The 21,463-nt window shown below is 35.1% G+C and overlaps 1 protein-coding gene across 3 annotated transcripts in view; it reads right to left on the bottom strand.

The window, feature by feature from the left end:
- The window catches only part of SPATA6 (spermatogenesis associated 6), a 155,502-nt gene that overhangs the window by 68,107 nt on the left and 65,932 nt on the right, over positions 1–21,463 (bottom strand). For 2 of the 3 annotated variants that reach the window (XM_065913427.1, XM_065913428.1), the window contains exons 6-8: positions 16,569–16,649; positions 9,997–10,290; positions 5,325–5,412 (exon numbers count right to left, since the gene is read on the bottom strand). In XM_065913427.1, coding sequence (XP_065769499.1) covers positions 5,325–5,412; positions 9,997–10,290; positions 16,569–16,649 — 463 coding nt within the window. The remainder of the gene's footprint in view (positions 1–5,324; positions 5,413–9,996; positions 10,291–16,568; positions 16,650–21,463) is intronic. The other variant, XM_065913429.1, reaches the window with a different exon arrangement.

Genomic DNA, 21,463 nt, shown 5'->3' with positions numbered 1-21,463 from the left:
TGTTCCTAATCTTGGAGTCCACACCTGAATCAAGTAAGTGTAATGGAAACAAGCCCAGCTTTAGCAAGTGGGAGCATACTGTCCTGCAGTGTACAGATCTTGCCGACAAACAGATGTGCATTACAGTTCAGGCACCAGCACTTCTAATATGGCAATGGGCATATTCTCTGACTTTTCCAAGTCTCAGATCCTTCAACTGCCCCATGTACCTCTTTCATACTACTGTTTTAAAGATTACATTAGATATTACATATAAGGCAGTAAAATAAATGCTAACTATTATTACCAACCGCTTCCCTGGTGGCTCAGACAGTAGAGTGTCTGCCTGCAATGCAGGAGACCTGGGTTCAATCCCTGGGTCGGGAAGACCTCTGGAGAAGGAAATGGCAACCCACTCTAGTACTCTTGCCTGGAAAATCTCACGGATGGAGGAACCTGGTAGGCTACAGTCCACGGGGTCACAAAGAGTCAGACACGACTAAGTGACTTCACTTTCTTTCTGTTATTACTAACACAACATCAACATCATTACTATTGAATTCTAACTCAAACAAGGCCAGGTTCATTTTGCCATAGATGCTAGCTTGGTCAAGTTATACAATTAATTTCATGCCTCATTTTAAAAGTATAAAGACAATGCTTACCTTACCTCAAGAGAGTTATAGTTATGATTAAATTATACAACTTATAAAAGTACCTATCCTCAGTATTTACAACAGTGGATTATAAAATTATTTCAAATCTCTCCCTAAAACAAACCACTACATTATAAATGTACATTTGGTATTCTATTTTTTACTTAAAGGAGTAAACTTTGTAGAATTATAATCTCTATTATATTGATAGATGAGAAAATCAGGACCATAATTTGAAACTCTACTTCTTTACTAATATATTTCAATAAAAAACACTCTTAACAGTCTATATCTTACCTTCCCTAACCACTTTTTGCAGAGAAGCAGGCTCTATAGACACAGACCCAGGATGGTCTGTGTCCTGCTGTGCTCAGTGGTGTCTGACTCTTTGTGACCCCATGGACTGTAGCCCGCCAGGCTCATCTGTCCATGGAATTCTCCAGGCAAAAACCATTTATAAACTTACCCCAATTCAGACAAACTTCTACAATTTTCTTTCATTTTTATAAACTAAGCTAATACTTTTATCTAAGGTTTCCTAATGTTCACATTTAACCACTCTTACTAACAATTAGGCACTAACTATATCCTAAATGTAGGAGATAAAAATCATGGCCCATGTTTGTGCATGTGCTTAAAATTTACTTAAGTTATTACCAAGTCAAATAACAGCAACATTAAAGGGCAAGCTACATCAGAATGGTACTGGCAATTAATGCTATTAAAAAGCCGTATCAGAGCTCAATCTCTCAAAGTTGAAGACAATCAGGCAAAACTTCCTATAGGAGGAAAAAGTTGATCTGGGCCTTAATGAATGAATACACTAAAGAAAAGTATAAAGAAAACGAAAACGCTAATTTAGATTGTGTGTGTGTATATGTGTGATCTTGAACAACTTACATTTCCTTAAATCTCAGATTTCTTCATCTGTAAAATGAGGATAACTAATAGTACCTAAAATTTTTGAGGTTACTGTGAGTAATGAATGAATGAAATATAAGTACTTAGAATAATGGCTAGCAGAAAACACAATAAATATTAGCTATTATTTGATTCTCCTATAATCTCATGAAATCAGTGTTACAAACCAAATATTTGTGTCCTCCCAAAATGTGTATGTTGAAGGCCTACTCCTTAAAGTGATGGCATTTGGAAATGAGAGGTATTTGCTAAATCCTAAGCAAATTAAAAAAAGACAACTTTAAAATGTTCAAATGACCAGATGAAGCTTCCAAATATTCTTAAGGTACAAGAGATACTAAGTTTCTTCAAAAGGACTGCATAGATTAGAATTATATTTCATGGAAATTCCAGCCAGAGAAAACTTGGAAATTTTATTTAAAAAAAAATACATCTAAAGGATAGTAGGGAAAGGAGTAAGAGAGTGGTGGAAAAGAAAGGAACTTGGGGTTGTAAGATCTGGGTTCAAGCTCTATAGTGCTCCAACATGTCACATAGCCTCTCAAAGCTTTGGTCACTCTCTTCCTGATCAAACGTAGTTAAATCCACCTTCACATGACTCGAATGAAGACTAACTCAATCAACACGGGTGAAAATGGTATCCTATAGGAACTTAAAAATTATTCTGCAAGATAATTTGGCAAGAAAATTTTCAAGAAGAATTTCCAAGATAGTCATAAGTGAAAATTTACTATGCCTAAGAGTCTATCATAAGAAATTTCCACATGTATTTAAATAGCTGGTAAAGCACAGTTTCTCAACCGCTAGCCAGAAAGAAAAGCAGTCCAAAGAATACAGGCATTAAAATTAGAGAGAAGAGAAGGGGAAACTCTTTATGGTAAAAGGCAAATAATAAATGTATAAAGAAAAATGGAATTTTAAAAATATTTGGTAAAAATCACCGTAATAAATTGTTTCCAGCAAGAATCATCAACATATGGTAAAGAGGTCAAAGTCAAGGAGTATTAACTGAGTCTCGATCTCCCCATAATTACAAAGGGAAGGAAGAAATAGCACCTTTTTCCTGCAGAAACCTAGCAGATACCACCATAATCAAGTGAGCAAATTAATATCATCAGTAACAAAGCAACATCACATACATCTTGACGTGCTACACTGACAGTAACATATCACTTCTGCTGTATTTTGGGAGAAAATGAATAAATCTAAGAAAGAGGAAAATAGTAAAACAAACCCAAATTGAGGGACATTCTATTTAAAAAGTGGCCTTTACTCTTAAAAATGATCACAAACATAAAGAAAGGCCAAGGAACTAATCCATACTAAAGAAAACAAAAGAGATGCGGCAACTGAAGGTTATGCATGATGTGACATTCTTTTTGCTATAAAATAGGTATTAGAACAAGTGGCAAAATCTGAGTTAGGTTTATAGATTAGTCAACATTATTATATTGTTAGTTTCTTGTTTTGATAATTACATCACCTTAAGATAAAAACTGGAGAAGGAAATGGCAACCCACTCCAGTGTTCTTGCCTGGAGAACCCCAGGGACGGAGGGGCCTGGTGGGCTGCCGTCTATGGGGTCGCACAGAGTTGGACACGACTGAAGCGCCTCAGCAGCAGCAGGAGCAGCAAGATAAAAACTGTGTTAGTTTTCTCGGGCTGTCTTCTACCATAGACTAGGTGAATTAAACAATAAACATCTACTTCTCATACTTCTAGAAGCTAGAAGTCTGAGATGTGGGTGCCAACACAGCCAGGTTTCGGTGAAAGCTCTCATTCTGGCTTGAGGATGGCTGCCTTTTGGTTGTGTCCTTACATGACAGAGAGAAAGGAAGATCACTGACATGGAATCTCTGACATTAATCCTATCATGAGAACCCTACCCCATAAACTCATCTAAACCTAATTACCTCCCAAAGATAATGACCCATCTCCAAATACCACCGCTGGGGGTTAGAACTTCAACATATGAATTTTGAGAGGCACAGTTCAGTCTATAGCAATGTCGGGAAAAATTTATACACAGACACACATACAGAGATGGAGGCAAGGAAAAGAAAGAAAGAGAAAGATGGAGGGAGAAGGAAAAGCAAATATTAATATTTGCAGATTCTGAGTCAAAGGCATAGGGGAATTCTTTGTACTATTTCCACTTTCTATAAGTCTAAAATCATATCAAAATAAAAAGTTAAAAGAAAAAAGCCCCTCATTATTGACCTCTCTAATTGTACCTCTATATAGGCAGCTGATTGCTTTGATATGAAGTTACTAGAAACTATTAACAGTTCTGCTGGGAAATATATAATAATTGTTAGGGGAAATCAGACATTTAAGTGCATTCCAAAAACATCTTCCCAAGAAAAGTCTATATTGAAGTCATTTTCAATTTTTCTGGTCCTTAACGCATATTTACTCAATGTCTACAAATTTAGTCCAAGAGGGGAAAGAGTATAACATCTGTTCCTAATTTCATATAATCTATTATTCAGAGTACAAAAGGCTTATCGATTACCCTATTTATCTCCCAATTAATGCTAAAAAAGGAAAATAGGTGAGCACAAACTCTTCATGTTCTTAGAAAAGAATGTTTCACATCCTAATTTTAAAAGAGAGAGAGATTATATACTAGAGTTTAGAATCAGAAAGAGACAAAGCTCACAACACATTGATTATATTTTTTTACTCTCACTTTTCTATGCCTTTTTCTTACTGTGCAATAAATTAACTTAAAGACTTCTGGTGAATTGACTAGCCAGCGTCTACAGATATTAACACTTAGATGTCACTAATTGGGCTTCCCAGGTAGCTCAGAGGTAAAGAATCTTTCTGCCAATGCAGAAGACATGGAGATGCTGGTTCAATCCCTGGGTCAGGAAGATCCCTTGGGGAAGGAAATGGCAACCCACTCCATGTTTGTGACTGCCTGAAGAATCTCATGGACAGTGCAGCCTGGTGAGTTACAGTGCATAGGGTCACAGAATCAGACACAACTGAGCATGCGCACATGTGCACGTGCGCGCACACACACACACACACACAAACACATCGCCAACTATAAAATACTATTTAATCTTCTTTATTAAAATCATCTTCATAATGAACTTAGAAATAACCTATCTAACTATTAGGATCAGGCCTAAAAACTAAACCTAAAGAACGTTATCTTTCCCGAAATATAACTATTATTGTGACAGCTGATATTAAGTGTCCTGTGTGCTAGGGCATTTTGCATAGTAATATTTATCATGCTATCTTCATTCTTCAATAAACTGATAATCAGAGTAGTTAAGATAATTTGTTCAAGAATGCTCAGTTTATAAATAAGTGGCTGAGCAAGCATTCAAATATAAGTGTAAATGTATGTACAAAAGCATCAGCTTGAACTCTTTTTACAACTGTATTTCTCAAAGCCTGTTCCACAAACTAAGTAATGCATGTTAAAGTAGGAAAAAGGTTTCATGGCCAAATAAATTTAAAAACTGTTGAGCAAAACAAAATCAAAATTATTTTGTTGTTTTGTTTTACTAAAAGGTATCACAGTCTTTAATATGCTAATATGTGTTTTGAATCACAAAGATGATGATTTATAGCAGCACTTAAATTCTATTAAAGAGTATCTACTTGGGTATCCCATAAGTTTTAAAAAGTGTCATTGTAACATACTTTTCAATATAGCCAAGATTCTCTTTTGTTTTAACTGATGCCAAGATAAACACTTGAATGTAGGAAAGATAACTAAAACAATAGAGATAACTTATATATTACCATTGTGCAGTCTGGACCATCCATCTCTTTCACAGTCTCTGCCAGGAGATCCAAATAAAGCATCGGCCCTGGGACTTGGGGGATCGACCTAGAAAAAGGAAAATTTCAATGTAACAAAAAGCTTAATTTTTTTTTTTTCAGTCTAATGGTAACAGAAAATCAAGTAAGGTACATAGATCACATATCATCAGGTTAACATGATACTGCCTACATAGTTCAGGCATGTTCTAAAATCAGAGCTTAGCCAAGTATTTTGCTATTTGTTTTTAAGTAAAATTTAAATTCCAGAAATTTTAAATTGTATTCTGAATCCACTCTAAAATGAATAGATTTACACTTGAAGTGTCCATTACTCTATTGCCTAGTATGAGTCCCACTACAAAGTTAAAAATAGAGAAATCCTACTTTGCTACATTTCAAAAACAAGTTCAGCCATTTATTACTTATCTCCTTAGCATATAGATTTTGAATTTAGTGTCTTTACCTGGCTGCATTTAGGAGCCAGCATTCTGAGTAAGAATAACATATTAACAGTCATCCATGTTTTCTAACAAAAAGAGTCAGGCTGATTTAAATCTGTACAAAAAAGACAATTCTATCTACCAAAATTAAAAGCTTTTTACATAAAAGGGTAATATCAAGAGAGTGAAAAGGCAACCCATGTAGTAGGGCAAAATATTTGCAAATTATTATCTGAAAAGGCATTAATATCTAGACTATATAAACAAACTTCAAAAACTCAATAAAAAAAATTGAGCAAAGGACTTAAAAAAGACATTTCTCCAAAAAAATTTATACAAATGACCAATAAGCACATGAAAAACCATTCAGCATCACTAATCATTAGTAAAATGCAAGTCAAGTCTATTTTACCCCCATCAGGATGGCCATTATAAAAAAGCAGAAAATAACAAGCGTTGGCAAGGCTATGGAGATATTGAACTGCTTGTGCACTCTTAGCACTGCACAAGGAATGTAAATAGGTGCAGTCACAAGTAGGACTGTAAATAGGTGCAGCCACTATGGAAAGCAGCATGGTTGTTCTTCAAAACAGGTCTGCCATATGACCCAGCAATTCCACTTCTGGGTATATACTCAAAAGAACTGAAGAGCAAGGCCCTGAACAGATATTTTTATAGTATGTTCAGAGCAGTAGTATTCACAACAGCCAAAAGATAGAAACAATCCAAGGGTCCATCAACTGATGAATGGGTAAACTAATATGGTATATACATTTAAAAGATTATCCAGCTGACACATGTTGTAGCATGAGTTAACCTTAATGCTTTGGGGCTGTGCCGTGTTTAGTCTCAGTCGTGTCTGACTTTGCAAACCCATGGACTGTAGCCCACCATGCTCCTCTGTCCACAGGGATTCTCCAGGAAAGAATACTGGGTTACCATGTCCTCCTCCAGGGGATCTTCCCGACCCAGGAAGAGAACCAGAGTCTCCTGCATTGCAGGTTGATTCTTTACCACCTGAGCTACCCAGGGAAGCCCTTTAATGATGTTATTCTAAGTGAAATGAGCAATTCACAAATTGACAAATATTGTATGTTTTGGGTACAACTTATATGAGATACCCAAAGCAGTAAAATTCATAGACACAAAAAGTAGAAAGGCATTGCCAAGGGATGAAGGGGAAAAGAAATGGGTAATTATTGTTTAATGAGTTCAGCATTTAAGTTTAGCAAAATGCAGAACGTTTTGGAGATAAATGGTGGTGGTCATCACCACAACAATGTGAATGTACTTAATGTATATACTTTAAAATGTACACTTAAAATAGTTAAAATAGTAAGTTTTATATAGTATATATTTTACCATGATTTTTAAAAATTTAAATTAAAAAAGTGAAAAGGCAAGCAACAGAATAAGAAAAAAACTTGCGAATCATATACCTGACAAGGTTCTAGACCCTTAATATATATATAAGGAAAACTTACAACTTAATTCAACTAAAAGGCAAGCAACCTAATTAAAAAACTGGCAAAGGTCTTGAATAGACATTTCTCCAAAGAAGATATATAAATGGCCAACAAGTACAAGAAAAGAAGCAAAGCAAAGATTTCTCATTAGAGAAATGCAAATCAAAACCATGAGATACCACTCTACACCCCTCAGGATAGCTACAATAAAAATAAAACAAAACAGAAAATAATAGACATTAGTGAGAATGTGGATAAATTGGAAACATCATACATTGCTGGTGAAAACATAACAGAGCAAACTCTGGAAAACAGTTCGGCAATTCTTCAGCAAGTTAAACACAGAATTAGCACGTGTTAGTCACTCAGTTCTGTCCGACACTTTGTGAACCCATGGACTGTAGCCCACCAAGCTCCTCTGTCCATGGGATTTCCCAGGCAAGAATACTGGAGTGGGCTGCCATTCCCGTCTCCAGGTGATCTTCCTGACCCAGGGATTGAACTCAGGTCTCCTGCATCGCGGGCAGATTCTTTACTGTCTGAGCCATCAGGGAAGCCCATATGGCCCCGCAACCCCCTTCCTAGGTGTTAAAGCAGCTGGGAATTAAAACAGATATTCAAATAAAACTTGCACATGAATGTTCACAGAAGTACTATTCACATAACTAAGAGGTGAAAATTCAAATGTCCATCAACAGATTAATGGATACACAAAATGTACACTGAATTATTCAGTCATAAAAAGAATCAAGTACTGATACATGCTGTAACACAAATGAAAGTTGAAAGCACAGTACTAAATGTACTAAATGAAAAAAGACAAAAAGGCAAAAATTGTATGCTTCTATTTATATGAAATGGCAGAATAGAAATACTATATTATGAATATTTTACCATAATAGAAAAAAGTACTAACTTCTACATAAATTTTAAAAAGCAAAGGATGTAATTTAACTCTTATAGAATGGTTGTGCTAGTTTGGGAGCATACTAGTTTCTTGAAACTTCTTTATTCTTTAAGATTACTTTTTATACAGTACCTATAAAACTAGAATGACTTTCCTAGAAGTATCACATTTTGTATATTCATATATCAAATTAAAATTTTGCTTGGTTACCAGTTTTGTTAAGTGCTTTGAAAATCATGAATGGTTATGGAGGCAGGAGGCATATGTTGATAAACACAGTTGGAAAAATCTAGTCCTTTTACAGTCACTGTAAGTAATTTTGTAGTTATAAACTTAGAAGCATGTATTTCTTCCTGTTCATTGGAAAGTTGAAAGGGAAATCATTTAAATAAAAATGTCAAAATGTATACCAAGAATTAATAAAATTATTCTATTTTAAGCAGTGATATGAAAATAATACTAAACATCTTAAGAGCAGTTATTTCCCTAAGCAATTTTTATGTGGCTAACACTCAAAATATTCCTAGCTATCTTTGTACATAGGTATTTTAATTAAAGTGCTAATACTCCTTCAGGTTAGAATTTAGCATGTCCTTTCTTTTCAATTTAATTCGCAATTGTGGGCAAACAAAATTAAAGGCATTCTGAAAATGCCATCAAACAAGCAAGTAAACATATCTGGATATTGTTCAAACAACAAAAATCAGGGACCAGAACCTATAAACAAGTTCTATAAATAAGACAAGTGCAATTACCTCAATAAAATGTAACCATTTAAGTTACTGTAATTATTAAAAATTTTCTTTTTTACAATAAAAATCTATTACTTTAGGCTAAAATAATAAAAGATTCATCGTCAAAATAAGAAAATGGAATGAAATATTGTTTAAAGTACATCTAAATTTTTTTAAAATGGCATCACAAATGTTAAAAAACCTATTAGACCATCAAAGGAACATGTTTACTTGTTTGCATTTACATTCACATTTTAAAATTTGGAAAAATGCACTGGAAACATTAAAGTCAGAAGTGCTTTATAGGTACCTTAAAAAGTTGTTTTGCTTCTATAGACACTTAAATCTTCAAGTTTATTATTATATAAAGCAATTTTAAAATTAATTTGTAATCTTTTGTTACAGAAATGCTTTTAAGGTAAAATATTTTTATAAAAATTAAATTATGAAGATTCAGAGAAAGATTTTTATTAAGTATTATTACAGACACTTACAAACTAGCCAAAATCATTTTGGCTATCATATGGATACAAACTTTAAACACAAAACACATCAAAACAGGCTTCCATACAGAAAGATTAGAAACTATTACCCTTAAAGTTAAGTCTTCTCTTTCAAAGACCTTTCCGTTCCCATCAAATTTGCTTCAAAGTCCATTATATAAGGTCTACCCAAGGGACATAATTATAAGGGGAACTTTTCCATTACAATTTTTTAAAGGGCTGGGGGGTGGGTATCTTCCTTTTCACAAAGAAAACTAGTTCCTCTTTTAAAATCCTACTCTGCCATTTTAGTACTAATGTCAATTATATATCAGTTCAATTTGTAAAGTTATTACACTGTCCACTTATAAGAGGAAAGGAAATGGCTACTTAGAGGACTTATGGGATTCATAATGGAGCTTGATCTCTGTCAGGTTTAAAGGCTGCAAAAGAACATTCTTTTATTAAGTTAATTTTCCATTTTAGATTGCTAGGCTAACATACAGTTCAGGAAGAAAAATTATTCATACATGCTAGAAGTTGAAAGAAGTTTGAGAGTAATATTTTAGTGCAATTACAGATTAGATCAGTTTCAAATGGAAATGTTTCAAAGAACACATACATGTCTAATCACAAACGGAGGTTTATCTGTTTCTTTTTTGAATTCATAAGGGCCGAGATTTAAATGGGCCAGCCGCCGCCTGGTGTCTTCTGATAGCTCACACATGCGTCTTTTTGTGTAAGGAGATGGAGAGTGTGATTTTGAAGAAATTGTAGGCTGTTCGTAGTTTTTTGCATTTATGCAATACTTATTTCTCTCAGGTGACTTGGATTTTTTCTTTTGTGACCTTGATGTTCTGTTTTGCAGTCTGCCGTGTGGTTTTTCAACTGGAGCCGTATGGTAAACAAATTTATCCTAAACATAAAAAATACAAATTAGTTTGGCCAGGAGAGATACACTTTATACATATTATGACCCTTGGGTAAACCACATATATAACCACAGGTAGAAAAAACTTTTAAAAATAATTTAAGGTACATATAATCTATCAAAACCAACTAGATCAGTCTCTCTTGTTTGTGCAGATTCTGGGGGAAGTCAAATCCATATCCTCCCAAATAACTCTGTCTAGTAATAAGTAAAATATTCTGTACCACACTTCTTCTTAAGTATAAGAAGTACTTTATGAAAGTTAAAGCCCAATATTTAATCATTTGAAAAATCTAAGAAAAAATTAAAGTTATTTTTCAGTATACTAAAAATTAATGTAAGTGTTGATTTATCATTTGTAACTAACTGGCTATATAACTTAAGAGGTTAAGTTTAATAATCTTACAAATACACATCTAATTAGTTGATTATAAAATCTTAATGGAGAAAACTATTATGTTTCATTCATACTATTATAATTACATACACTTGCACAATATGAAACTCTGAAGTAAAGCTTTTTACGTATTTTCATTGAACATATTATTTGAATTATACAAGGTGATTAGAATTTTAATATCTCTTCCAAACTTTAAAATTCAATAGCAGATAAACATAACGTCTTAATTCTGTACTTTAATATAAGTAAAAATGTCCAAAAGACATGTTATAAATTTTAATAACTAGTACTCTATCTTCAAATAATATTGGCTAATTTTAAAAACAAACATGATATTTCTAAAATTTTTGCGTTACTAGGATATTTTATTCAAATAAAAATTATTCTGCCTTACAAAAGCTGGATCACAAATAAACAATGTAAAGACCACTTCAAGCAGTATCTAGATTTATAAGCTTTCCAATATTAGAGAAAACAGACGGTTAAGAATCAGTGAATGTCCTTCTAACTTTCTAACTTTAAAAAACCACCTAACCTACCTCTCCCCTTTTCCACCTTCTCAGTCTCCCTCTCTACCTGCTAAGGGTATCTATTTCAGAGTAAATAAAATACAAACATAAAATAGAAGAGTCACGCATTTTTTAAAGCAGATAAACAGAAAAGAAAATAGGAAAACAAGAAAATATTTTCTGATTAGGAAAAAAGTAAGTCCACAAGTCTCATACAGATCAGCAGCATCAGATTATTTCATCATCTTTCTTCTCTAGCTCTTGTTAATGCTCCCGGACCTTCTCCCACCTTGTTCAATGACTTCAAGTAATTCAGAATTTTCATCCCATTTCATGCATCTTTATGACATCACACTGACTCAAAGATGCAGCAATGTTAGCACCTGAACCTTTGAGGTTTAATAAAATGTTCAAGCAATGAATCTTTCCAAGACCTTGAACTTAGACTTTCTACTGCTGAGCTTTAACTATCTCTTTCTACTTCATCCTAGATTTCACCATTACTCAGATCCACTGCACCCTAAACTCTGAAAATCTCTTGTTGACCAAACCTTCTTTTCCTCAACCTACTCCTTTTATTTTCACTGAATCTGTTACTTGCCTTCCTCTCCTCCTCAGCCCCTAGATCTCTTTCTCCTAGATCTTCACACATTTTTCATATCTCTTACTTTCAGATCCAGATAAATCCATCATTACCTATTTCAGCAATGCTGTAAAGTTCCTTCTCACCCACTTCTGTTTATACCAAACCAAAACTAACTCAAACTTTCTTCATTACACTTTTTGAATGCTGAATATCATACAGTATATCTGTGCCCTATCTACCACAGATTCATGCTTTCTAACCTAATCAATCCTTAATGTATCCTATTAATGTCCAACAAAACTTAAAATAGTGGCCGTTTTATACAAAATGGCTCCATTAGCCACCAAACAGCAATTGTAACAAAAGGAGACTTGAAAAGTGCTTGTCTTCTTCTACTCCAGAAAAACTTTCCTGCCACATGTGAAGGAGCTGAAATTTGCCTGCTACATGAGGACAGTCCATGGCCATCACCCCAGTTGACATCAAGCCAAATACCAGGAATGTAAAATCCCTCTCAGACCAAGAAGTCATCCAGCTGCCAAACATATAGGTGAAGCCATCCTAGACAAGTCAGCCCTAGTCTAGCCAGCCCAAACCAAAAGAATTACACAGCCAAGCCACACAACAGTGAGAAACAACTTATTTTAAGTTATTAACTTAGTTAAACAGAAGACCTGATATAGATTATCAGACATACTAATAAAGCTACTTTATTAATATGCAATATTTAACTACTTACTACTACTAATAAATTCTAATCTGTGGTAGGTAAAAGAAAGTAAGTAGAAAATGATTTATTCCAGAAAATCCCAATAATATACCTTATTATTATCAGTCCATTCAATTGGTGACATCAATTGTGATTTAAAAAACTTAAAAAAAAATGTTCCCAAAGGAATAAAGATCATTATAAATATTTATAAACCTAAATTATCATATGAAGTTTATTTTACTCACTCTTAAAAATTAAAAAGGTTTGTCTTATTTTAAACTGCATTTAAAGCTGAAAATGCTGTTTTGGAGCCATTAAAAATTTAATTGTAACTAATACTTACTTAGGAAAAAAGTGGATTTAGCATGTTCTCAAACACTATCACATAAAATTAAAATTCTGCCTGTTACCATCCACAATTTTAATGTAAAAATGTATACTCTGTTGCACCTATCAGGCAATATATTCTAATATCTCATCTATGTCTTCTACATCTCAGTTGTCTTAATTAAAACCATAACCTCAGTAACAGTCACAAAATTTATTAATTATATGTTACATGCTAGGCACATATATTCTCTAATCTTTAAATCAGTCTTAGGAACTTGAAACCAAATCTGTCTGATTCTCAAGAATATTTTCTTAAACACTAACACCAACAACTAGTTTCTCACATTTCTGTTCAACAAAGAACAAGTGACAAACACTGAAAGAGCAAGTCAGCCAAAAGCTTATAGAGGAAAATGCTAGTCCAATGAAACTACTAGTGGGATGACAGTTCTACATTTAGTGAGGCGTCTTCCACCAAGCGGTACACTTAGAATGTATGTACTCCTCTGTGTGTATGCTACACTCCTGACCAAAAAAGAGAACTTTCTACCCATCCAGCAGAAGGGAATACCCCAGCGTGGAAAGGAAACTTGTTATGACTAGGAAAAGAATTGATGACAATTTATAAATGTGCACAGAGCATATCTCCAAACAAGTGAGTGGGCCAGCTCTACATTTGGCAAGCGAGTCATCAGACCTCTAATAGCAGTATTTCATCTTGCATTTAAAAGACAAATAATTAGGCTAAACTCTGATATAGCAAATGTCCTGCTAAACAAAGTAAGAAAGATCCCTGTGATAATCTTATAACTATATTTTACCTTTCTTAGCTTGTTATCACCCTGAGAGAATTTACTCTTAAACTGTTAATGTAGGAGATTAACATTCTACTTTTCCCACCATAGGTCCAGTCCTGCCCTGTTTGGGCCCACTAGGCTTTACATAGTCCTAGCCCATCGTCACAGGCTGCCCATTGTTACCTGGTCATAATGCAGTCACACATGTATGAGTGATGCCTGGACATTGTTAGATCATCTGTGGACAGGGCAGTAAGATGAGCCTGGTGACTCAGTAGAAAGTTGGACCAAAATGGAGTATTAGATCCAGATATCTGAGTTTGCTAAAGACAGATTTTACAAACATAGAAGGTACTTAAACTGAAGTAGTCAAGCTTCTCTTGATCTGATAGCATTGGAACAGCCACCAAACTAGAGCAACAGTCCCTTAAGGAATCAGAAACACTCAAGAAGCTATACCTACTAAATACCTATAACCCAGTCTGAGTACCTGTGGCCCAATTTGCTAAAAATGGGACTTTTTAGCAAATCCTTTGAACTTAAAGTTCCTTAAGATCTATAGAAGCCTCCAATCTGGTTCTCTGTGGAAATTCTTGATCCCAACATCTTTATGGCAGTTTAATTTCTTTCCATTAAAATAAAAAAAAAAATGAAGTAAGTAAGCAAAAGTACCATCTACAGCTGTAACAAGCTTTTCACATTCACACTTATTAACATGTAAACAAAATGCTAAATACCTATGATAATTGTTTTACTTTAAAGATCCAAATATAATCCCTTATAATTATACAGCAGAAGCGAGAAACAGATTTAAGGAACAGATTTTAGGAACTAGATCTGTTAGAGTGCCTGATGAACTAGGTTCGTGACATTGTACAGGAGACAGGGAGCAAGATGATTCCTAAGAAAAAGAAATGCAAAAAAGCAAAAGCAAAATGGTTCTCTGAGGAGGCCTTACAAATAACTGTGAAAAGAAGAGCAGTGAAAAGCAACAGGGAAAAAGAAAGATATACCCATTTAAATGCAGAGTTCCAAAGAGTAGCAAGGAGAGATACGAAAGCCTTCCTCAGTGATCAATGCAAAAAATTGAGGAAAATAATAGAAAGACTAGAGATCTCTTCAAGAAAATTAGAGATACCAAGGGAACATTTCATGCAAAGATGGGCTCAATAAAGGACTTTAGAAATGGTATGGACCTAACAGAAGCAGAAGATATTAAGAAGAGGTGGCAACAATGCACAGAAGAACTGTACAAAAAAGATCTTCATGACACAGATAACCACAATGGTGTGATCACTCACTTAGAGCCAGACATCCAGGAATGTGAAGTCAAGTGGGCCTTAGGAAGCATCACTATGAACAAAGCTAGTGGAGGTGATGGAATTCCAGTTGAGCTATTTCAAATCCTAAAGGATGATGCTGTGAAAGTGCTGCACTCAATGTCAGCAAATTTGGAAAACTCAGCAGTGGCCATGGGACTGGAAAAGGTGTTTTCATTTCAATCCCAAAGAAAGAGAATGCTCAAACTACCGCACAATTGCACTCATCTCACACTCTTAACAAAGTAATGCTCAAAATTCCCCAAGCCAGGCTTTAGCAATATGTGAACCGTGAAATTCCAGATGTTCAAGCTGGTTTTAGAAAAGGCAGAGGAACCAGAGATCAAATTGCCAACATCCACTGGATCATTGAAAAAGTAAGAGAGTTCTAGAAAAACATCTATTTCTGCTTTATTGACTATGCCTTTCACTGTGTGGATCAATATAAACTATGGAAAATTCTGAAAGAGACAGGAATACCAGCCCACTTAACCGGCCTCTTAGGAAATCTGTACGCAGATCAGGAAGCAACAGTTAGAACTGGATATGGAACAACAGACTGGTTCCAAATAGGAAAAGGAGTATGTAAAGGCTGTATATTGTCACCCTGCTTATTTAACTTATATGTAGAGTACATCATGAGAAATGCTGGGCTGGATGAAGCACAAGCTTGAATCAAGATTGCTGGGAGAAATATCAATAACCTCAGATATGCAGATGACACCATCCTTATGGCAGAAAGCAAAGAACTAAAGAGCCTCTTGATGAAAGTGAAAGAGGAGGGTGAAAAAGCTGGCTTAAAGCTCAACATTCAGAAAACTAAGATCTTGGCATCTGGTCCCATCACTTCATGGCAAATAGATGGGGAAACAATGGAAACAGTGACAGATTTTATTTTTTGGGCTCCAAAATCACTGCAGATGGTGACTGCAGCCATGAAATTCAAAGACACTTACTCCTTGGAAAGAAAGTTATGACCAAACTAGACAGCATATTAAAAAGCAGAGACATTACTTTACCAACAAAGGTCTGTTTCGTCAAGGCTATGGTTTTTTCCAGTAGTCATGTATGGATGTGAGAGTTGGACTATAAAGTTGAGCACTGCAGAACTGATGCTTTTGAACTGTGGCATTGGAAAAGACTCTTGAGAGCCCCTTCGACTGCAAGGAGATCCAACCAGTCCATCCTAGAGGAAATCAGTCCTGAGTTTTCACTGGAAGGACTGATGTTGAAGCTGAAACTCCAATACTTTGGCCATCTGAGATGAAAAGCTAACTCATTTGAAAAGACCCTGATGCTGGGGAAGATTGAAGGCAGAAGGAGAAGGGGCCGACAAAGGATGAGATGGTTGGATGGCCTCACCGACTCAATGGAGATGAGTTTGAGTAGACTCTGGAGTTGGTGATGGACAGCGAAGCCTGGCATGCTGTGGTCTATGGGATTGCAAAGAGTTGGACACGATTGAGTGACTGAACTAAACTAACTGAACTGAAAGATCCAAAGAAAGTTAAAGGAACTTCAACCGAAATAAAAAAAAAACAGCACTTGCCAAATGCCCAATAAATATGAACTAATACATTAAATCATTAAATACTTTAAATTATTTTAACCTGAGTGCGGCACTTCCTTGAACTTATCAGACATTCAGTAATCACTGAGGTTGTAGAAAATTCCAGCTTTGGAGCAATTCCCTGAAGAGGAAAGACAGGGTATTATTAGACATTTTAACTTTTAAAGAGATAATTATTACTGATGTTACCTACAGTAACAAACATTTATCAAGGTTCAACTGCTTTTTGTTAGTTTGAACTTCTTATTAAGGATAAAGACAACAAACTAATGTTAAATGTTGTCAAGAAACAGTTTCACTGCTGATGATTCACTTACAAGTGATTATATCGCTTTTATGGAGAAATTAAGAAATTTTTCATTTTCAAGTATTTCCCTATAAAAATTTTTAAAGATTGTTAATAATAATATTAAAGTTCTAAATATGTGAAAATACTCAATAGATTCTAACTCTTTTTACTCTTACAAATTGAGACATACATAACTATGCAATCAAGAAATACTTTCATAGTCTCTAGATGCTAAAAAATATTCACAGCTCCTGGGTATACAGTTCTTGAATGTAGAAGATAGATAAGCCTCTAACAATTCTTCCAACAGTTTTCCCATAATGAAGCTTAAATCCAGATCTATGAATGAATGAATGTGGTTTCTATCTCTTGCAACATTTCAATCATCAGTTTAAACACTGTTTTGAGATAAGTAGAGAAAAATGGTAAAATTCAAAGGAACAGTCACAAAGTACCTGGGAAAATATCTGGAAGCACACAAATGACAGTCACACAAATTACAGTTCACCAAAACATCAAAGATACACTGCTGTCTGTGCCCAGGGCTGCTTCATTCTAATATAATGGAAGTCAAACATTTTACCCTGTCTTTGACTTACTAACTTTAAAGTTTCAAACATTATACACTACAAAAAAGTTAAATATGAGCTACCTATGAATTAAGTGGATGATTTTTTCAACAAACATACTTTTATTGATGATATCCACTAAGTTTATTTATTAGTTATCTATTGTTGCAAAGCATGTTACTTAGCAGTTTAAAACATCATTACACGTTTACTGTCTCACATAGTTTCTAAGGGTCAGGAATCTGGAAGAGGCTGAACTAGGTGATTCTGGCTTGAAATCTCTCCTGAGATTTCGTCAAGATGTTGTTTGGGTTGTAGTTATCTGAAGGCTTGTCTGAGGCAAGAGGATTTGCTTCCTAAAATTCACACAGCTGCTGACTGGAGGACTCACTTCTTTTCCATCTTTTAAAAAAGAGGACGTGGCTCCTTATCATAAAAACCTCTCCACAGGACTTCTTGAATGTCCTCATGATATGGTAACTAGTTCTTCCAAAGAAAAGCAAGGAAGAAGACACAATTCTTTTTATGATTTAGTCTTAGAAGTCTAACACTGTCACTTCTGTCACTTTCTATTCATTAGAACTCCTAAGTACAATCCGCATTCTAGAACAAAAGAAACAGACTACATTTTTAGCAGAAGGGCACCAAAAATTGGGGAAGGGGCATGTTTTTAAACAATCACAATTCACTCTTTGATCATAAATTACTGAGATTTCTCTCATGTGCAAAATAAACGCATGCTCTACTGAAGGAAATAGAAAGAAAAGTAAAGGAAAAAGTTTCACCCCTTTAAAACACCAGCTTGAAATCCAGGATGTTTACACCTAAATCAAACCATTATTTAGCTGTCTCAGGTATGGTTCTTTAAGTACAGTTCTAAGAATATAGTTCCTCACAATTAGAATATGTATGAACTAATAAAGAAACAAGTTATGTGCTCCACATATAATCAAGGTACATACGTAGCAGACAGAGGACAATCACTATAGAATACAAGAGGCAAACAGGAATCACTGTTATTTTTCTTATTCAGTGGCTAAGACATGTCTGACTCCTTACGACCCCATGGACTGCAGCATGTCAGGCTTCCCTGTCCTTTACCATCTCCTGGAGTTTGCTCAAACTCATGTCATTGAGTGAGTGACGCCATCAAACCATCTCATCTTCTGTCACCCCCTTCTCCTACTTCCTTCAACTTTTTCCAGGATCAGGGTCTTTTCCAATGAGTAGGCTCTTTGCATTAGGTGGCCAAATGACTGGAGCTTCAGCTTCACTATCAGCCCTTCCAAAGAATATTCAGGGTTGATTTCCTTTAGGATTGACTGGTTTGATCTCCTTGCAGTCCAAGGGACTCTCAAGAGTCTTCTTCAGCACCACAGTTCAAAAGCATTCATTCTTTGACACTCAGTCTTCTTTATGGTCCAACTCTCACATCCATACATGACTACTGGAAAAATCATACCTTTGATTATACAGACCTATAGGCAAAGTAATATCTCTGCTTTTTAATATGCTGTCTAGATTTGTCATAGCTTTCTTTCCAGGGAGCAAGTGTTTTTTAATTTCATGGATACAGTTACCAACCCAGTGATTTTGGAGCCCAAGAAAAGAAAATCTGTTACTGTTTCCACTTTCTCCCCTCCAATTTGCCATGAAGTGACTGGTCCAGATGCCATGATCTTTGCTTTTTCAATGTTGAATTTCAAGGCAGCTTTTTCACTCTCTTCTTTCACCCTCATCAAGTGGTTCTTTAGTTCCTCCTCACTTTCTGCCATTTGAGTGGTATTATCTGCATATTTGAAACTGCTGATATTTCTCCGGACAATCTTGATTCCAGTTTGTGATTCATCCAGACTGGCATTTCACATGATGTACCCTGTATATAAGTTAAATAAGGAGGGTGAAAATATACTGCCTTATCATACTCCTTCCCCAATTTTGAACCAGTCCGTTGTTCCATGTCTGATTCCAACTGTTGTTTATTGATTCACATACAGGTTTCTCAGGAGATAGGTCAGGTAGTCTGGTACTCACATCTCTTGAAGAATTTTCCAGTTTGTTGTGATCCACACAGGCAAAGACTTTAGTGTAGTCAAGGAAACAGAAGCAGTTGTTTTTATGGAACTCCCTTGCCTTCTCCATGATCCAACAAATGTTGTCAATTTGACCTCTGGTTCCTCTGCTTCTTTCAGACCCAACTTGTACATTTGGAAGTTCTCAGTTAATGTACTGCTGAAGCCTGGCTTGAAGGATTTTGAGTATAACCTTGTTAGCAAATGAAATGAGCCCAACTGTATAGTAGTTTGAACATTCTTTGGCATTTCCCTTCTTGGGGATTAAAATGAAAACTGACCTTTTCTAGTCCTGTGGCCACTGCTGAGTTTTCTAAATTTGCTGACATATTGAGTGGAGCACTTTAACACCATCACATTATCTTTTAGGATTTGAGATAGCTCAGCTGGAATTCCATCACCTCCACTAGCTTTTTTTATAATAATTCTTCCTAAGGCCCACTTGACCTCACACTCCATGATGTCTGGCTCTAGGTGAGTGACCACAACATTATGGTTTTCTCGGTCATTAAGATTTTTTTGTGTAGTTCTTCTATGTATTCTTGCCACTTCTTTTAACCTCTTCTGCTTCTGTTAGATTGTTACTGTTTCTGGGCTTTATCATGCCCACCCTTGCATGGAATTTTCCCTTGGTATCTCCAGTTTTCTTGAAAAGATCTTTAGTCTTTCCCATGCTTTGTTCATTTAAGAAGGCCTTCTTATCTCTTCCTGCTAGTCTCTGGGACTCTGCATTCAGATGATAATACCTTTCCCTCTGCTCCTGGCCTTTTGCTTCTCTTCTTTCCTCAGTTACTTATAAAGTCTCTTCAGACTACCACTTTGCCTTCTTGTGTTCCTTTTTTTTTGGGATGGTTTTGGTCACTGCCTCCTGTACAATGTTACAAACCACCCATAGTTCTTCAGACACTGTCTATCACATCTAGTCCCTTGAATCTATTCATCACCTTCACTGTATAGTCATAAGCAATTTGATTTAGGTCATACCTTAACGGCCAGTGGTTTTCCCTACTTTCTTCAAGTTACTAGTAGGGAGAAGGAAGGGGGAATATAGAGACAGGAGACAGAGAAGTACAAACTACTAGGTGTAAGACAGTTTCAAGTATGTATTGTACAACACAGGAAAAATACCCAATATTTTATAATAACTGTAAGTGGAAAGTAACCTTTAAAAATGTGATAAAATTCAACATCCTTTTATAATATATACACTCTAGAAAGTGGGCACAGAGGAAACATACTTTAACATAATAAAGGTCATATACGAGAAAGCCACAGTTAACACCATTTTCAATGGTGAAAAGTTGAAAGGCAACAAGGACACCCACTCTCACCACTTTTCTTCAATGTATTTTTGGAAGTCCTAACCACAGCAATCAGAGAAAAAAAACAAATAAAATGAATCCACGTTGGAAGGAAGAAGTAAAACTATTTGCATATAACACGATACTATACATAGAAAATCCTAAAGACACCACCAGAAAACTACTAGTGCTCATCAATAAATTCAGTAAAGTTGCAAGATACTAAACTAACATATAAAAATCAGTTGCATTTCTATACACTAACAATGAACTATTAGAAAGAGAAATTAAGGGATAATCTCATTTATCATGACATCAAAAGGAATAAAACACTTAGGAATAAAACCTACCTAAGTTGGCAAAAGATCTGTACTCCAAAAATTATAAGACACAAATTGGAGACAACACAAACAAATGGAAATGCATGCCATGTTCTTGGATTGGAAGAATCAATATTGTTAAAATGACCATACTACCAAGGCAATCTACAGATTCAATGCAATCCCTATCAAATCACCAATAGCATTTTTCACAGAGCTAGAACAAATTATTTTAAAATTTGTACTGAAATACAAAAGACCCCAAATAGTAAAAACAGTATTGATAAAGAAGAATGAAGTTGGAGGAATCATGCTCTCTAACTTCAGACTATACTACAAAGCTACAGTCATCAATATAGTAGGAAAGTGGCATAAAAACAGACA

This window comes from Muntiacus reevesi, chromosome 1 (assembly GCF_963930625.1).
Source record: "Muntiacus reevesi chromosome 1, mMunRee1.1, whole genome shotgun sequence".
NCBI lineage: Eukaryota > Metazoa > Chordata > Mammalia > Artiodactyla > Cervidae > Muntiacus > Muntiacus reevesi.
The sequence above is the reverse complement of the archived record's forward strand: the minus strand, read 5'-3'. Positions and strand labels throughout refer to the sequence as shown.